Source organism: Schistocerca gregaria, chromosome 7 (assembly GCF_023897955.1).
Source record: "Schistocerca gregaria isolate iqSchGreg1 chromosome 7, iqSchGreg1.2, whole genome shotgun sequence".
In the NCBI taxonomy this organism is placed as follows: domain Eukaryota; kingdom Metazoa; phylum Arthropoda; class Insecta; order Orthoptera; family Acrididae; genus Schistocerca; species Schistocerca gregaria.
In genome coordinates, this window is record NC_064926.1 from 103,857,832 (window position 1) to 103,878,130 (window position 20,299).

The 20,299-nt window shown below is 40.6% G+C and overlaps 1 protein-coding gene across 1 annotated transcript in view; it reads left to right on the forward strand.

The window, feature by feature from the left end:
* Positions 1–20,299, forward strand: part of LOC126282262 (N(4)-(Beta-N-acetylglucosaminyl)-L-asparaginase-like) — a 114,067-nt gene that overhangs the window by 56,122 nt on the left and 37,646 nt on the right. The window contains exon 3 of the mRNA XM_049981872.1: positions 2,701–2,926. Within this exon, the coding sequence (XP_049837829.1) occupies positions 2,701–2,926 (226 nt within the window). The remainder of the gene's footprint in view (positions 1–2,700; positions 2,927–20,299) is intronic.

A 20,299-nucleotide genomic window follows, 5' to 3' on the forward strand; every position in this document is an offset into this window, starting at 1 on the left:
CTTTACCTCTGGGTATGTAACTTTGGAGTAGTGTGTACCATCCTTCCTGTGTGTTTAGATCGCATTTCACTGACTGGTTTACATAACTATGTTTTGTTGTTGTTCTTGTTGTTCTTGTTGTTGTTGTGCCTGATTATGTCTTTCACCATGTGCCTGTACTAGTGTCTTGGAGATGCTGAAGAAACTGAACTGGCAGACACTTGAAGATAGATGAAAACTGTGCCAAGAAAGCCTGCATACAAAGTTTTAAGAACCAGCTTTAAGTGATGAATTTAGGAATATGCTGCAATCTGCAACATACTGCTCCAGTGGTATCATGAGGACAAGATTAGACCAGCTACAGTACACGCAGAGGAATTTAAGCTATAGTTCTTCCTGTACCCCATACATGAATGGAAGGGAAAGAAGCTCTAATAACTGGTACATTGAAAAGTACTCTCTGCCTTGCACTTCCCATTGGTTCACAGAATATGTGTGTTTTTTTATGACTCTTTTTTTTGTGGCAACAGTTATTTATTAAATGTGCATAATTTCACTGCAACATGAAACAAAAATCTATAAACTGATAATTACTAAGGCTTAAATCAGCCAGCTAGATAGTCTCATGTAATCGGTAGCCTCGGAATAATCTATTTATTTATTTATTTACTTAAATTTTCTTTGCGTGGAGCCATCGTAATGATGGCTTTCGCAAACATCAGACTTAATACTATGGTTATATTTACACTTATAAAGTACACTATATTCTGTAGCTGTTGCTTCTTACGTCTATTTTTTACATTACAACTGATATGCTAATGTCTCATGTTACAATCACTATCTTAAAATTCGTTGAGAGAATATAAACATTTTTCTATTAGAAAAGATTTTAATTTAGTTTTAAAAACATTTTCCGTGTACATTCTTAATGTTTGGTAGCTTGTTATACCAAATCAAACCACTGATATACGGACTTCTATCAGTCATTTTTAACGTTGTTCTGTTAAGGAAATAGTTAAACTTCGTTCTAGTATTGTTATCATGTAAATCACTGCCTTTGATAGTGTCTGTTGCTTGACTTATACAAAATAAAACTATTTTGAAGATGTACAGAGAATATATTGTCAGATATTTGTGCTGCAAAAACACTTCACGACATAAATCTCTATGTCCCATCCCGTGTATATGTCTTATTGCTCTTTTTTGTAGTAGTAGTATTCTTTTTAAATGTACATAAGCTGCACAGCCCCATAGTTAAATTCTGTAATTGAAAAAGGGTAAAGTGTTCCATAAGATACTAGTTTCAGTGCTTTGCTAGGAACTATCTTTGTGAGCTTTGGTAACTTAAGATCATTACTGTGGAGTACAATACCTGTCATTTCAATTGATTCTTCTTTAGTGTGGTGTTCAAGAAAGGGATTTTTTTTAGCTTACATATCCTTATTAACATAAACTGCCACACCACCACCTTTATGGTTTTGCCTACAATAACTGTTTACTAGTATGTAACCTTCTGATCTATAACATATTATTTCACTGCATTTTAGCCCATGTTCTGTCATTACTAGTACATGTGACAAGTGGTCCTCTATGAATATTTGTAGTATGTCTAGTTTGTTTCTGAGATATTGCAGATTTAAGTGCATTAACTTTAAGGGTATTATCCCTTCTTGTTTATTTATCATCTTGCATGAATCAAAATTGTTTGAGTTACACTTTTTATGACACTAGATTTTCTAGAACTGTCCTGCAATTACTGATCTCTTATTTCACAGCCTGGCTTTTCTTTGCTTGAACAGGACTCAGTCATATCTGAAATACATTCCTGAAAACTATTATTATGGTCCTTTATTCTAAAAAAGTGTCGTGGTTGTAGCCCAGAGCAATTGGAGCTTTCTCCACACTGTCTTTCTCACAGAGTTTGCTTATATGGGAAACTAGCTTGGCCTTCCCTGTCCTGTTTAAGTGGAATCCGTGTTTTGTGTGTTCATCACGACTCATCTTACTTAAGCCTATCAAACGTACATGGCTACATTTATCACACAGTTTCTTTAGCTCAGAATTGTAGTGTCGAATCTCTTTGTTTACACATGACCACAGTGGTAAATCATGTCGCACTGGAATGTTTGTGATGACAATGTTCAATTGAAATAGTTTTGGTAATATGTTACGGAAACATCACAGGGCAGTCTTGCTTCGTTTTTGTTTATGCCGTTGCTACCGCCAATAACCACATTGTGAGTGTCTTTGTTCAATTGATTTGTTTCTGTTGTAATATTCTCCACCACCGTATTTAACATTGCACCAGCTTGATTTTTGTGAAAACTGAAAGCTTTGAACGCATACTTTAATGAAAACATTTGGATAGATCTTTTCCATGACTGTCGGCATACAGAAAGAGCCCTTTGGTGCATCCTAAGGTTGGCAAGCCCTATGTTTTCCTTGCTGGCAGCCTCCCCACTGGACGTTGACGTAATGATGCTTGTCAATAGTTTCAATACACCCAGCAGGGTTACAAGATATGTAGATGTAGACATTTGTCTGTACTAATAAACCCGTATTTACGAATTAATTAGCTGTTAATGGTTTATTTCTTGTTTCTCTGTCAAATTTGAATATGTAAATGATCTATGGATGAACTATCTGTCTAACTGACTAACAATAACGTTCAATACACAAGTCCATATTGAAATGAAAACAATAAACTTTTCTACATAACAGTACAGATATGAATACTGGAGCTGTAGGAGCACTCAGACGAATCAAGCCAGCAATATCTGTAGCTCGACGTGTTCTTGAGAATACTCAGCACTCTTTCCTTGTTGGAGACCAAGCAACAGAATTTGCTATTGAAATGGGCTTTCAAGAAGAAAGTCTGCAGACTGAAAACTCAAGAAGCATTTGGCAGGAATGGAAGGAGAACAGCTGTCAACCAAATTTTTGGCAGGTATTGAATAAATTACTTTCGTGGTATCACTACTGCAACAGATTTGATCCATCCTCTGTTTCCTTTTCTCTTGTACTTTACCTTTCTTTGCACTACACTTGCAAAGAACATCCGTAAAGGTAATTTTTTGTTTGTTTTAATTTATGTTTAAAACAGCTCCTCCTTGTGTTCCTCACTTTTTCTTTGGAGTATCACATCATTATTTTCAGTTCTGTCCCTTCGCTTTAGATTTTGTTTGATCTTAAACACTTTATATTTTTTCAACTGATTTCATTTAGTAGGTAAAGTCCAGTCATGCTTTTAACCAGAATGATAGTCTGTAATTAAAGTTCCACTTTCAAAACACTGTAGAAGAGAACCAACGCTCTGAATAATGTCACGGGTTAAAAAAAATTGACCAATAGATGGTGTTGTAAGCATCTTAACATAAATGAGGTCGACCACAAATGACAAATGAATCACAATACAGTGGCTATGTTTTGAGTTGCACATTATACCATACATATTGTTGAATGAATGTGCATGACTGCACAGGTTTGGCAGTCAACAGTCAAGTAAAATGACTTCAGTTTTTCATTGTCCTGGAACTTAAAACCACGTAGAAAGCAAAATGACATTAGTTCCTAATTGTCATGAGACTAGTGCAAGACATGTTCAGTATGTTGTCCATTATTTCCTGTCATCAGCTGAAATTGAGAAATCTCGTGTTCCAGAACAAATCAGAGTGTCTTATGGTCACGTTCAGAGTGTGGTGCGCAATGTGTATCGTCAGTTCAGCTACATTCATAACTGGAGCACTGAATACATCATCTTTCAGATAATCCCACAGCTAGTAATGGCATAGATTAAGACCAGGTGATCAGATGGCCAGGCCATCGGGAAATGATGGCTGATAATTCTAGCATTTCTGAAATGCTTCTGCAGCAGGTGCTTCACTGGCTGTTCAATGTGCAGAGGAGTGCCATCTTGCTTAAAAATGATCCTGTCCATTTGGTTGAGTGGTTGATATGATATTGGTGCATGAAAGACCTTCATAGCATGTACCAGTGATGGTACAGGTAACAGGAGCCACAGGATTCATCTGCTCGAAAAAATACGGCTGTGTGATAAGCATGCTGTCAACCCACACAACACACTCATATTTGCAGACTGAAGTGGTACCGGTTGATGTGTATCTGAATTTCCCATTGCTCATGTTGTACATTTTTGACATGTACATTGTTGACATGTAGTTGGAGATGGAAATGGGCTTCATCTGTCCACTGAATGTTCTGTGATCATTCAGTGTCCACTTAATGTGAGCAAGAAATTCCATTTGTCTTTTCAGCAGGTCAGCAGGAAGCAACTCATGAATATGAGTGATTTTGTATGGATAGAAATGGTGGATGTTTCATAGGATTTTATGTGCATTGTGCCTGCAGGCATGTCCAATGTTCGGGCTATTCTTCATGCACTTCATGTCTGCGTATCACTGCTTGACCCCTCCTGCAGTGCTGTGGCCATGTCTTTGGTTCACATTGATTCAATTGCTTTCCTCCCTCTGTCAGAACCTCTCTCTTCAGATTTTGTAATCATCTTTACCAGACCCTCAGCAGACATCAGACCACTGCCCATTTTTATATCCTTGAGTGTCTAGAACATCTGCATGGCTACTGGTGCACAGTCAGTGTTCTTGTAAATGAGCTTAGGATGCAAACAAATGAATAGTCGTGTACTGCACATCTGTCACTGTAGATATTCTGATGCTTATAGTGCCATCTGTTGGTCAAATTTTTGTTAGCTTCCCCTCTCTCCTGTGTCATTAATCTGCTGTTCAAATTTGATGTCACTCAGAGCAGTGGTTCTCTTTCTACAACGTTTTGAAACTGGAGCTTTAACTACGGAGACCTTTTATAATAATACCTGACACTGTTTATACCTATTCTGAATTTTTTTTCTGTTTGCTTATTTCTCCCTGGAAGGTTGAAGGTGTGTGTTGTATTGGGACTAGTATTTGGAACCTTTCCTTTTCATGGATAATTGCTCTAGTACCTGAGCTACCTAGTCCAACTCGCAACCTGCTCTCACAGCTTTACTATCATCGGCATCTGCCTCCTTCCTCCCAAACTTCTGGAAGAAATGATTTAACCACAGCCTAGGGGAAGATTCTAAAAAATTTCAAATTAGCATACACACTGCTGCAGAGTGAAAATTTATTTAGGAAATAATTCCTAAGCTGTGGCTAAGCCATTTCTCCATAATTTCCTTTCTTCGACTGGTGCTAGTCCTGCAACATATATTGGAAAACTTTTGTGAAGTTTGAAAGGTAGGAGAGCAATACTGGCAGAAATAAAGCTGTGAGGCTGGGCCATGAGTTGTGCCTTGGTAGCTTAGAAAGTAGAGCTATTACTCAAGAAAGGCAAAGGCTCCAGGTTCGAGCCCTAGTCCAATACACAGATTTAAGCTACCAAAAAATTTGAGACAGAGAATTCTGGGGAAAATGAAAAATAATTGGAGATGTTAGATGTAACTAAAATTAAGTAACTGTTACAGTTCAGACTAGTACAGCAAAAACAATAAGAAGAGGCTAAAGAACATAAATAATTACAGAGTAAATGCAAATAAATTTTTCAGAGAATAAAGGATATTAGTTTGCAGTGAACCGAATGCAAGAAGTGTTAAGATAATAGTTTGACGTAGTAATTTTATTTTGTTTTGTCATGTTTGTAACTGTTTTCCTGCCATTTGCTATTTTGATTGTTCTGCCTTTTTAGGACCACACATTCTAAAGAACAAAATAGGATATGGCTATGCTGAAAATGTTTAGGCATATCTGATTGTTAATCCTGTCTTTGCTAATTTTTCTTCTTTAGCAAAAAATCACCTTTTTCAATGTGATACAAACTGTATAATTTTTGTCTGAGGTTTTCTAGTACCTGATACTCATTGTCCCATCTGATGGCTCCTATGATCCATAGTACATTTTGTTGTGTGGGTAACAGACTTTAACTAGCCATTCTATCTTCAGTATGGTGATCAGCCCTTCTACATTTCTTTCCCATAAAGTAATCAATGAATGTTGTTTCCTTATGAGCATTAACAGAGAAATCAGTATTAAGCAGTATATCTTGAATTGTATGTTATGGTGTCTTAATCAACACTTTAATTTGCTCAATATATTAAACAAAACGTATATGACTGGGCACCGTAGTCTGTTAACTCACTGCATAGATGCCAGGCATGTTGATGCTCCACTTCCAGGATATGGGGAGGCAGCCATGACCCGATTTGAATCTGCCTCTTGTACCACGTGAGATGGCCAGCCTAGATGTGGTTTACCATATCCCACCAGCCAAATACCAGTCTGGTACACAGATATTGTTCTTGTTGTTGTTTTCAGTCCTGAGACTGGTTTGATGCAGCTCTCCATGCTACTCTATCCTGTGCAAGCTTCTTTATCTCCCAGTACCTACTGCAGCCTACATCCTTCTGAATCTGCTTAGTGTATTCATCTCTTGGTCTCCCTCTTCGATTTTTACTCTCCACGCTGCCCCCCAATACTAAATTGGTGATCCCTCGATGTCTCAGAACATGTCCTACCAACTGATCCCTTCTTCTAGTCAAGTTGTGCCACAAGCTCCTGTTTTCCCCAATTCTATTCAATACCTCCTCGTTAGTTATGTGATCTACCCATCTAATCTTCAGCATTCTTCTGTAGCACCACATTTCGAAAGCTTCTATTCTCTTCTTGTTCAAACTATTTATCGTCCACATTTCACTTCCATACATGGCTACACTCCATACAAATACTTTCAGAAACGACTTCCTTACATTTAGATCTACACTTGATGTTAACAAATTTTTCTTCTTCAGAAACGCTTTCCTTGCCATTGCCAGTCTACTTCGACCATCATCAGTTATTTTGCTCCCCAAATAACAAAACTTCTTTACTACTTTGTGTCTCATTTCGTAATCTAATTCCCTCAGCATCACCCGACTTAATTCGACTACATTCCATTATCCTCGTTTTGCTTTTGTTTATGTTCAACTTATACCCTCCTTTCAAGACATGGTACACAGATACAGGGTAAGAAAATATTCTCACACTTGCACAGGGGGTTTACCCTAGACACAGAGAGATGGGATACACAGATTCCATCTGGGGGTGGGGGGTGCAATAAGAAACTTTTGATCTCGGATGTTTAGTCTCTTTAAATACTTAATAATCATCATCTGTTTAATCTTTTCATGAAACATACTCATAGAATTCGCTTAATGAATACACATTTCTCAGCAAAAACAAAAGATTGAGCTGTCATTCTGCTGGATATCATTGCACATGGTGTCAAGGAAACAAAGTATATAAATGTTCTTTGTTTCTCTAAATAGCAAAAGTAAGGAGGATATAAAATGCAGACTTGCAATAGCAAAAAAGCTCTTCTGAAAAAGAGATATATTTAAACACTGAATATAAATTTAAGTGCTAGGGAGTCTTCTGTGAAAGTACTTGTCTGTAGGATAGCCTTATACATAAGTTTAGTATCCCCATCAATAGACATTACCATGAAGGCAAACAAGCTGGTGTGGGTAGCACAGCATGATAATGAGTATACCTGCCAAGGAGGAAGCATAAGACACATGGTGCAGGCAGGCCCACTGATGGAGCAGCAGTAGGTAAGGCCGTTCAGTGCTTACTTGGATTTTGTCTTCTGCAGACCTCACCTAGCATCGTGGTGTGTGTTATGCTAAGTGCTTAGTTGCAAGCTATCTGCAACAGACACGTGCTGAGTTCCTCCCATGCCTGTCTCTATGTGGTTTTGGTCTCTCTGCTTCCCATAAGTCAACTTTCACAATGAATTTGTTTCCCCCTCAGGAGGTTCTCTTTCCCGCCTATCATTGGGTCACTGTCAGCTCGTGAAGTATCCGCACTGACTGTGTAATGAAGTGGCCTTGTCACATCTGTGCTGATACTAAAGTGGCAATGAAGAATGTTGTTACATGTGTGATGCCTGTAAACTTTCTTTTTGGGCCACTATGGACTCAGTAATTGTGCAATGGTGGTAGGAACAGTTACACATACAGAAGAAGCAGCAGCAGTTGTAGCACTAACAGGAGCAGGTGCAGGCGCTGATAACCCAGAATGTGACTCATTTGGTGGCATTGTCTCACTGGTGGGGGGCTCGGTGCCTGCTGTTCAGTCTTCTGTGCCATCCCCACCATTCCTGACACAGTTCGCCAGTTTCGATGAGTCGACAAAAAGTTGGGAGAATCAGGTGCACCAGTTCTTGCTGCACTGCCAGGTCATCAAACCAGTTGATAATGCTGCTGTTGTCCAGCATCGCAGGTTTATATGAAGTTATCGAGAATTTGAAGACCTTCACTGAGTGCAAAGACTTCCCTTTGATGTGCGTTATTGGTTGCTTACACAGCATGTTGGACATGGGACCCATGTGGTGGCAGCACAGTTACAGTTTAACCAGCACTGCAAGCAACCTGGGCAGTCGTATATGACCTGGATTGCAGATTTGCAGAGCCTCTCACATAGGTGTCATTTTGAGTGCCCCAAATGTGCTACTTCTTATGCAGACACTAACTCAGAATATGATTTGTCATGTTAGCTTGTGTGGTTCAGACTAGGGCTAATCTGTTAGCATACGGGCGAAGTAAGTGGTAAGTTGCTGGGCACATTAATTCCAAAAAACATAATATTGACACCCTTTATTAATACATTTCATTAAAATACTTCTTCTTCTTCTTCTTCTCCTTCTTCTTCTTCAGCACTACAGCCCCTGGTGGGCCTGGGCCTCCTCGACAATCTTCCTCCATATCTCTCTGTTCTCAGTTTTTTTTCTTCCTTCCATGGATCCCTATCTTGGCAAGGTCATCCAGCACATTGTCCATTCATCTAGCTCTTGGTCTGCCCCTCCATCTGGTGGAATACAGTCTGGCATTCATTATTCGTTTGTGCATCCTGTCTTCCATCGTCCTCTCCATACACCCTAACCAACGTATTCTTTGAGATTTGATAAATTTCACTATATCTTTCCCTTGTATAAGCTCTTGCATTTCATGGTTGTATCTCACTCTCCAGCCTTCTGCTTCTCTCTCAAGCTCATTGATTTTTCATAAGATTTTCCTTTCAAATGTCCTTAGCCTGCTGTCATTGTCCTCATTTCTGATCCATATGTGGCAACAGATCACACAATGGAAAAGTATACTCTCAATTTAGTTGTTCTTGTAACTGGAGTGTTCTTGAGTATCTTCAGTGTTACATAATAGGCTTTGTTTCCTGCTTGTATCCTTTCTCTAATACATTGTCTCATACTATTATAATTGGTTAGGAGGACACCTTAATAATGGAAGCACCTAATAGCCTTGAAGCATTTATCACAGATCTTCAGGTCTTGTGGCTTTGTTCTAGCTTCAGAATTGGACATAACCATATATTTTGTCTTACTTTCATTTACAGTAAGTCCAATTCTTGTTCCTTCTGCTTCCATTTGTCCATATATTTCTTTAAGCGATGTTACACCCCTTGTCTTAATCAAAATACACTTGACCAAAAACAATACAGGGTTAATCAAGATGGAAAATTTAAGACAATTGGTATATAGCCTGTATCAATATTGAAATCTTGAATCTAATTATTGTATAAGCTATTAGACAAAAAGTTATTCTCAGTTTTAAAGTAAAGATTTCAGAAACAATTTTTCTCCAACACTCACCATTGTACAATTCTTTCTCTACACTTTCTGGCTTTTTATAGGTTTTGAATACAATGCCATGACAATTAATGATACTCAGATACAAGCTAGTACAGGAAACAAGTCAGCATAATGCAGCTACACCATTGCTGCCATGGTATCATGGCCCACATGAAAGATATCACAGTAACAAAATTAAAAAAAATTAAATAAATCAATTCAGTTAAAAAGTAATCAAGTTCTACACAAGTCTGACATGTTATGATTAACTTTTGTAATGCCCAGAACAGAATGAAAGAACTTCCAGGACAAATAACCATCATTAAGATAAACCATGAGTTTACTTACGCAATTTAACCCTAAACAGGACTAAGCTTTATACGTGATGCATGTCACTTCAATCAATCAATGCATCAGACCAGTACCCGTACATAATAGTAGACCAGTACCTGTACATAATAGTAGACCAGTACCCGTACATAATAGTCACTTACAGTAATGGCCTGGTGGCTCTTTATATAATGAGATAAACAATCAGTAAGTAAGCTGTACCTGTTTACAATATTTAAGGCAGCAGTACTGAATTTAAATTTGTGGAGGCTCCAACTAAATAAGAATCATAAGATTGATTACCTCAAGCAGAGAGATATCAGGGGCAATTTTCAAACACGTTTCATTCACAGTAATGGCCAATGCCAGTTTTAAGTTTGAGAAAAGTAAGTGATCCAATATCATAAGTAAGAACAGGCTCAGTTACAGCTATAAAGTAATAGTTTACTGATAATGGCACAGTCAGTAAGATTTCAGTAGAGAACCACGCCAGTACAAGATCAAGAAATTTGAGGTGTTATTTATAGACCAAAAGCTTTGAAATGAAAGAGGACACTATAGTATATGAGCATGTCAGGTGAAGGAAAATGTGTCTCATTGCAAGCAACCAATGGTGTTGAAAGCAAACACATTTAATAATGATAATGATAATGATAATAATAGTAATAATGATGATGATGATGATGATGATGATGATGATGATGATGATGATGAAGTAGTACCTTCATAAGAAAACGGAAGATCACACAGTTCAGTGATGTACATCACCTAGTAATTTACCTCAAAACATACCTAAGAACTACCTAAGCATACAAGATTAAATAATAGTAAATGTGAAAACATTCAGCTTTTGAGACAGCAGTAGCTGCAACAGATAGATAACTGCAAAAGTACAATCAACAAGACCACTTGTTTAAGATCTCTAAAGCAAATGTTAAAGTCAGTGCCTAAGTAAAAATTGTGACATTCAAGAGTTTGATGGTTCAGAAACTTAATGCTATGGCTGCCTTGTACTTGTGATACAAATCACACACATGAAAGAAGCAATAAAAAACTGATAAAAATTGACTGTCCCAGATGGTATAATCAATACACACATATGAACAAAATATAAGAGATCGCTAAAATTGTGAGCATATTGTAACAGCAAAACAATTTAATGAATTTTTAAACACCACTAAGGGCCATGCACCTTCTGTGTTCATATACACAATAACAAAATCTGCTGAACAGAATCCTGAATCAGTAGAGACTGACTAAACCCATACATCTGTCTTTCACCAGAAAGTGCAGTCATCAAAGAATCCATGATGTGTCTACTCATCGGATCTTAATTCAAACTTGAGAGCCACAACAGACTGCGCAGTTCCCAGTATGGCTGGTACCATCGGCACTGCTCAGCAGAAAATGTAGACATCTAATGCCATGGCTTTGCACCCATGGTTATGCACCATCTCAGCTGTTTACACTCACAATGTACCTCTGATCCCCCTCCAACTGCCCTCACTCGGCCCATGCAGTTAAACTCAAAATCTCCTTTCTCCACCGCCTGTCCTGGTCTCTTAACAGCCAACCATCTGCCATGGATATTCTGCTCCTGTATCAGTACCAGTCTTCAAAGTCATTGATACAGCTGATGCGTGTCACAAGGAAATTGACCTTGTCTGACTCTTCTTTAGCCAACGTTGCCCAAATTGTGGAATTGTGTGAGCTTAACAACAGCAGCAAGGGATGTCCCTTCTGATAATTGGCTGGTGGATCAATTGGGTGTGCATGGCAAACAGCCTCCAATGCACTACTAGATACCCCAGACAGCCTTGCCTCCCTGAGAGTTACCATGTTTTGCTGCCATTGACGATGCCAGTGCAGTGGTGTCATTCTCCTTCTGCTCGTTGGGTGGGCCAGTGGTTCTGCCCTCATTGTGATGTGTTACATGTTCACCACGACTGCCTGCACATGGAGGCTATGTGTGAGGTATGCTGGCGGATAGGTAATATGATAATTGTTCTGACAGTCAGTAGGCCATGAATCAGTCATCAGACTCTTTGTTTACACTGGATTATGCCTTGTAGCAAACTTTGTCAGGCTTTCCAGGCTTTACATGGAGTCGTGACCACTACAGCCACTAACCTGTTTTTCCTGGAGTATTGTTTTGGCAGTCTAGCTGGGTTGGCCAGATCACACCTTTTTGGGTACAGATCAGATGTGGTGTTCATGTTTCCTCATATGTGATCAGCTAACCAGTTTCCAGGGGGTTCTCATGCTTGTCACAGAGGTGCAATGCTGTCGTGATGTTATTCACCCAACACTTTGTCCTCACATATGCCGTTTGGTGCTTGTGTCACACTGGGGTATGACTCACATGAAAGCACTCGCACGGTAACGCGCATACTGGCTGTTGATCGATTGTGACACCAAACATGTGGAGCATTTTTGGCGGGATTGTACACAAAATCAGGCTGCATCGGTGTGCCATTTCTCTCCTTTGTTGGTCCCAGAGCACCTGTTGGGCAACGTGCACATTGATTTTGCTTGCCCTTTTTCAGGCAGTGTGTAATTCTTGGTGGTCGATGCATTGTCCAATTTCCCATTCATAACAGATCTGTACTCCACATGGTCAACAAGCTAAGTGCAAATTATGTGCATTTTGTGTATGTATATATTTACATATACGAGGCCAACTTCCAGTATTTTCTATGTATACAAATAAAACACAAGTGACAGATAACTTTGCTTTAAAAAAACTAGATCATAAAATTTTATGTAACATGTAAATGTGATTTTTCTATTGATTGCACCAAGTTCATACATGTGCCATTATATGTATTTGTTGAAGCTGAGTACCACGAGAAATGTATTTCTTACTACAGCTCCAGTTGTGCTCAACATTTGTGCTTCATACAATCTTGACAGCAGTATCCTTGTTGAAAACCACTTGTCTTAATTTCATTGTATGTGGACAAGAATAAAGGCATATTTTTGAGAATTTTCAAAAGTTTCTGAGTGTTGTGCATAACATATTTCCTAGTAAATTTTGTTTGCATGCTGCAGTTGCAGTGCATTGTTTTATATCTATCACATCATATTATGTTTAGTTTTTTGTTCCACAGAAGTGACTACTGTAATTATAAATTTTGCTGTTTTCTTTTTTGTTACATGATCATAAAATTGAAGATTTTTGTAAAAATAAGTGTAAAGTAGCTTTAAGGAATCATTAAATATCTCCCCACATTTTTCTCTTCTCATAACAGAAATACGTGGTGGAGGATTAATTGCTTCAGTTCTTAAATGGAAATTTTAATTATTATAGCATAACAGATCCAGACATTAACAGGGGGTCAGCAAGCTTATTTTAAAGTTAATTGTTTAATGTTATGGGAAATGTTGCAACAGTCACAATTAAGCCCCACTGTGAATGCCTTTCTTGGGTATCCAAATAGTTTCTTCTTCATCACAATCAGCTGGGATCATCCTGACTGCAGCAAATGGCTGTGTTGGAAAGGCAGCTGAGAGATGTGTAACATGGACAAAAGTGGAACCTCTAGTACTATCCTCTCCTATGAGTGCACTGATCTCTCTACAGTATTATAGATCTATCACTAATAATTCACTTGACTGAGTAACATGTATGTGGTGTGTATGGGATCCTTGTGCAGGAATATCAGGACAGATAGAACTTGGGATACTACACCCATCCCCCTAAAAAGTTTCATGTGCTGTCTTTCACTGGAGGTGAAACTGAACTAGTGAGACATACTTCACCTGTTGAGAAGCCTGCTGTGTCAGAAAGGAAGCAAGAGCAGGAGGACAGGGGTCTTTTAACCATTTGCAGTTCAAACATTTTGGGAATAATTATACACCTTATCAAAATGTGAGCATAAGGTGGAAAGCGTCAACTTGTGCACACAGTGTGTATGCCAGGAGGTCTCAGTTAGTATGTTGAAGAGGCTATTCTGGCAGTCATTATGAGAGCAGGTTGCAACCAACTGCTGATTGTGATGTATGTTGGAACAATTGTTGCCTGTTGTTTAAAGTCTGAATTCTTTCTTGGGTCATTCCAACAACTGGCAGAGTGTTTCGGAAAGCAGCATTGTCCACAGATGTGAGTGGGGCTGAGTGGAAGACTTGAACCACTGACTGTGAAGCTTCTGTTACAAGCAAGGTTCTGACTTCCTGGACTTATGCGTTAGGTTCTAGATTTGTAGTCCCCCACCCGCTAAATGGGTCGGGGATACATTATAGATTAGAGCCTGTTACCTAGGTGGTGGACTGTATGTAGAGTACACACCTAGGCAACTCTCTACTGGCAGAAATGGCCTCCACACATGAAATGATAACAGTCCTAGAGATCAATTACTGAAATCTTCGTAAAAAAAGTCACAGTCTTTGAATGAGTCTTAAAAAAGCAGATGAGCTCATATAACTATATGTGCTGAATACTGGCTATGATCTTGAATTGACAATAGTGAGATGTTTGGTGTAAATCTAGATGTATAGTAAAATCATACACTAATGGGAAATGGTGGTGGCATGTTTTTTGTAGAAGAAAAAAACTCAAATCCTTCAAGATAGGAACTGTAGCTGATTGCAAGATTAATTGCACAAGAGTCAGTATGAAGGTTGGGCATATGCTTGTTATTGGATTTTTCATTCAGCTGCCAGACTCAGCCTCCACTGTAACCAAAAACTTTAGAGAGAACCTCATTTTATTAGTACGTATATTGGCCAGTTACACAGTCATCAGTGAAAGAGAGTTAAACCATTCAGCAGTCAGTTGCATTATTTATAGTTTTGTAAGTAGCAACAAGTGGTAAGTAGTGGCAATACATCCTGCAAAACAATACTGAATGTCTTCTCTGAAAGGTACCTAGAACAGATAGTTCAGAAACCAACTCTTGATGGAAATATGTGTATCTAATGGCAAATAAGAGACATCATGAAAAATGTTAATGTTGAACTGAGATCAGTGGTCATGAAATAGCTTTTACAACAATGATTATAAAAGCACAAAGGACAACTATGAGAAGTAGAAAGATTTTCTTGTTCATTAAACTAGATTGAGAAGCGGTAGTGTCAGGTCTTAGAAGAACTTGAAACACTTAGCTCTGGGCAGGAACATGTAGAGAAGTTTAGAAAAGTAATAGACAAAGTAATGGATAGCTATGCACCCAGTGGTAATAATGTGAAAAAAATAAATACTTTAGAATGAAAGGTGATCACCTACCAAAACCCAGAAGTGTTGAGCCACTGACAGGGACACACAGAAAAGAAGGATAACTTGCTAGTGTTTAGAATAAATCTTTATCCTTTCGTGAGCTAGAATATGCATGTGTACACGCGCACACACACACACACACACACACACACACACACACACACACACACACACACACACACACACGAACATAGCATAGTGACCTGACATAGTGACAGCTGGACGTAGGATTGCAGTTTGGCAGGTAGACAAGGGTGGGGTGGGGGATGTGTCGGGTGGCTTGGGTAGAGGGAGAGAGAGTTGGGAGGCAGAAACAGGGGTTGGGGTTCTTAGAGAAAGGCTGCTGGTATGTTAACTAGGGATGCTGGACAGAGGGGTGGCAGGTGCATGAGCTCGGCATGTGGGCAGAAGTGTTGGGTATGGCGGAGAAAGGGCACACAATGAAGCTGTCATCAAGATGTGAATTAGGACGACGCCATGGGACAGGCAAAAGGGAAACTGTTGGCTGGAGGATGTGGGGACAGTGGTTTAATGGAGATTGAGGCCAGGAGGGTTAGAGGACAAAGGATATTTTTACAACTCCAATTCATGTACTTCAGAGAAGCTGGTGGTGTAGAGGAGGATTCATATGCCCCAGGTTATGAAGCAGCCATTGAAATTGAGCATGCTGTGCCCAGCTGTATGTTTTGCCACTAGGTTGTCAACTTTATTCTTTGCTGCAGTAGAGTGACATAGGGATGGACTAGGATATTGTGTAGGTTGGGTGGGTGACAGAACACCACTTTGGGAGGGGTGGGAAGGATTTTAGGTAGGATGTTCCTCATTTCAGGACATGATGATAGATTATCAAAGCTATAGCAAAGATGTGGTCAGTTCAGGGTGATATCTGGTGATGAGGTGGAAACTATTTTTTATCTGATTCTTGGGAAAGCTGGGAGGATTGCTGGTGTGTGAAGATATAGGGTACATGGGGTTCAATTTTTTGTTGTGGAAGGGATGGCAGCTGTCAAAATGCAGGTGCAGTTGGTGGTTAGTGCTTTTAATGTGGACAGAGATGCTGTATGGAGCCATCAGAGATGTGGAGGACAATGTCCAGGAAAGTGGTGTGTTGGCTAGAGGAGGACCAGGTGAAGCAGATGGGAAAAAGGAATCTGGATAGGGTGTTTTGTCCCTAGTCAAGATATTGAAGATATTATCAGTGGACCTGAACCTGACAAGGAGTTTGGATATTGGGTGACCACGGAAGTTTCCTCTAGATGGGCCATGAATAAGTTGGCATAAGATGGTGGCACGTAGGTGCTCATGGCTGTGTCACAGGTTTGTTTTTAAACCTTCCCCTCAAAGGAGGAGGAATTTGTAAGCTGTATTAGGAATGAGGTAGTGGATTTGTTGTCTGGAGCACATTCCACATACATCTTGCCAACTATATCCTCACACAGTTTCAAATGCTGCTTCATAAACTGGGGCTTCTGGATCCCTCCTTCCACCACCAGCTCTTCTAAACGATGAAGGTGAGATTTGCCCTTGCAACATATCCTTAACTGCTGTATCCCTCCTGGCCTTAATATCCATTACCCCACTGTTCCCACACCCTGCGTGGAACTTTTTTTCCCTTCCTCTGTCTTACCGTCCCCACCCAATCAGGTCACCTTCATTTTGTGCTGCTCCCCATCAGGTCTGACACAACTGCCCACATGCCTAGCGAGTGCACCTACCACTCCTCCCTCCCGCATTCCTGGTCAACAAACCAGCTGATTTCCTCTGATCTGCTCGCCACCCCAATCCTCCTTCCTTCCTGCCTCCTGCCTGCCCTCCCCCCACCCCCGTTTCATGCTCCACCTGACACAACCACCACCCCACTTTAGTCACTTGCTGAACTGCAACCTGTGTGTGTGTGTGTGTGTGTGTGTGTGTGTGTGTGTGTGTGTGTGTGTGTGTACGATCTCTGCAACTACTGCACAATAGATGTAAAACAAAGCATAGGGCTATAAATAGAGAAATGCCAAATGAAACAAATTTGGCTGTCAAAAAGGCAATGCATGAAGCGTTAATAAGATACCAAAGCAGAATCATACTGCAGACTTCTCATGAAGCCCAAAGAGCTTCTAGTCATATGTAAGGTAGTCAGTCAAACCAAAGTTGGTGTCCAAACATTTATGGATGACAGAGAAAATTATATTTGGAATTTCAGAGCAAAAGCAAAAATTCTGAATTCACTTTTCATATCTTCCTTTACAAAGTAAATTCAAGAAGTACTGCCCCATTTACATTCTCTGAACACTGTGCAGGGGAGTAATGTAAATATTTGTGCCAGTAGGGTTGAAAAAGTCAGAAGTTCCTAAAATTGAACAAAGATCCAAGGCCTGGTGGAAATCATACCTGATTCTATGCTGAATTTGTGACTGAATTAGCCCTTGTTTTAACTGTAATATACTATTTATCCTCAAACAAAAATCCATGCTCAGTTGTTGGATGAAAGCACATGTCACACCTGTCTACAAGAAGGGGAACAGAAGTGATCCACAGAACTACCATCCTACATTCTTGCCATCCATTTGTTGTAGAATCTTAGAACATATTCTATATTCAAACATAAGGAGTTATTTTGAACAGTATGACCACGTCCATGACAACCAGCATGAATTTCAGAGACCAGTCATGTGAGACCCAACTTGCACTTTTCTTGTGTGACACTCTGGAAGCTGTGGAACAAGGAATCTGGACAGAGGAAATGTTTGTCAACTTCCAGAAAGTATTTGACTCTGTACCACACCTAAGTATATTAGCATATTATTGAATGTGCAGTAGCATGGGGTATCAAGTGTAATTTATAACTAGATTGAAGATTTCTTGGCGTGAAGGGTGCAGCATATTACCTTTGATGGAAACTCATTGGCAGTTTTAAAAGTAGTTTAAGTGTGCCGCAGGGAAATATGATTGGACTCTTATTGTTCATGTTGTAAATTCATGACCATGTTGACATCATTTAAGTTGTAATTCTTCATGCTTTCCCGGCGATCTGTTGACATCTTGGATATTCGGGAATCCAGCCGAATGTTCGCGTCGTTCCCGCACGATATTTCAACAGGTGCCTCGCTGTCTTCTTCAGGTGCTACCTGAGACTGATCCTTGGGTCGAGCGAGTCCAGTATTTATGCCTGGAGGAGCTGGGCGTTCCCTAATCGGTCCGCGCCGAGTCAAGTGGTCCGCGTCTGCTAGACGCGGCTACATTGTCCGTCTCTGGTCGCCGGTGTTCCCTCCGCCGTCCGCGCCCGGCCTGGCCGTCTTCTGAAGTCAAGTACATGCTCTGGGGTGTGTCAGATCTGGTCTCTAATGTCCGACACCTTGTCTCGCGGCTGTTCTCTCAGTCTCCACTTCTATTTCTTGTAGAATCCCGGAGTGTCCTGCGTTGAGTTTTCACAAGCTCAAGTGCTGGATTCCAGGCAGTGCTGATTTGGTATCCTGAGTCACGGTTGATTAGATTGTCTGTGACCTTAATCTCAATGGCTTCTTTAGTGACACTGTCCCAAAATCTTGAGGTCTGTGTCACAATCTTGGTGTCATTGTAATCCATTGAATGACCAAGTTCCAGACAATGCTCTGCTATGGCTGATTTAGTTGCCTGCTCGAGTCTGTTATGTCTCTGGTGTACTGTTCACCTGATGTCCACAGTTCTGGTGGTCTGGCCAATGTATGACATCCCACAGTGGCATGGTATATTGTAAATACCTGGCTTGCGTAGCCCCAGGTCATCTTTTACATTCCCCAGCATAGCCCCAATTTTGATGGGTGGGCAAAATATGCTCTTGATGTCATATTTCTGGAGAATCCTGCTGATCTTGGCAGAGCTAGGTCTGGCATATGGCAGGTATGCCATCTTCTTTGCCTCTTCTGGTTCTTCTTCTGGATCCTTTGGCCGGTTGAAGTGCCTTCTGGACATCTCTGGAGGAGTACCCATTCCTGCTGAGTACTTTTAACTCGAGAGCGGCAAATAGGATCAAACACCGAGCTAGTCTCGATCTGGTTAGAGAGAGACTACGCGACCTGCACCACCGACTGGATGTGACGTCCAGGGAGTTGCGATATCTTCACCTAATTATAGCAGCTTCCTTGACCACTCAAGACTGGGACCAGGTTGATGGTGCCTCCTGGTCTCTAGCAGAATGCACCAGCAAGAAGTCAATGGCACGCCAACTAGCCAAGTTTGAGCACCTCAACAACAAGGTGCAACAGACTGGGGACACACACACAGTGGTCAATCTAAGTGACAAGCAGCTTGATGAGGTCACCTTAAAAGTACTTAGCAAGGGCCTCAATTTCGCAGAAACGTTCCTGTCACAGCCTTTGTCAGTGCAGTTGAGCAAGTGGCCAACACACTATCTTCTGGTGTGGCAGAAGAGATCCGAAGAGAGACGTGCAGGGCGCTCACCAAGAGCAAACCACCCAAATCCAACATTTCAGGTGATGAAAGGGTGGCACTGAGGCAACTCCGGGAGGATGACAGCATTTTGGTGTTGCCTGCAGACAAGGGGAACTCCACAGTCATCATAAAGAAAACAGAATATGACAGAAAGGTGCAACAACTTCTGGAGGATCCTGCATACAGGTCAATAGCTAGCGAGCCTACAGAGAAAGTGGACAAAAAGACCAGGGCTCTGTTGAAGGAGATGGGCCTGCCTGAACAAGTCATCAAGAAGCTGCGTCCCAAAGCGCCAGCACCACCTAGACTTAATGGACTCCCCTAGGTTCACAAGGATGGGGTTCCACTGCGACCTATTGTCAGCAATATTGGCGCAGCAACTTACCCTACTGCGAAATACCTGAAGGTGATGATGACACCACATGTGGGTAAATGTGCACATCACATCCGGAACTCAGAGTATTTCCTGCAACGACTGGGCCAGCAACACATCACAGACACAGACATCATGGTTAGTTTCGATGTGGTGTCTCTCTTCACACGTGTACCACTGAAGGAGTCACTTGAGCTTATTGGAGAGAAGTTTGATGGGGCTCTTCTTGACCTATTCAGGCTTGTACTGACCTCGACGTACTTCCTATATGGGGGTCAGTTTTACAAACAAACAGAAGGGGTGGTGATGGGCAACCCTCTACCACCAGTGGTGACCAACCTATTTATGGAAAG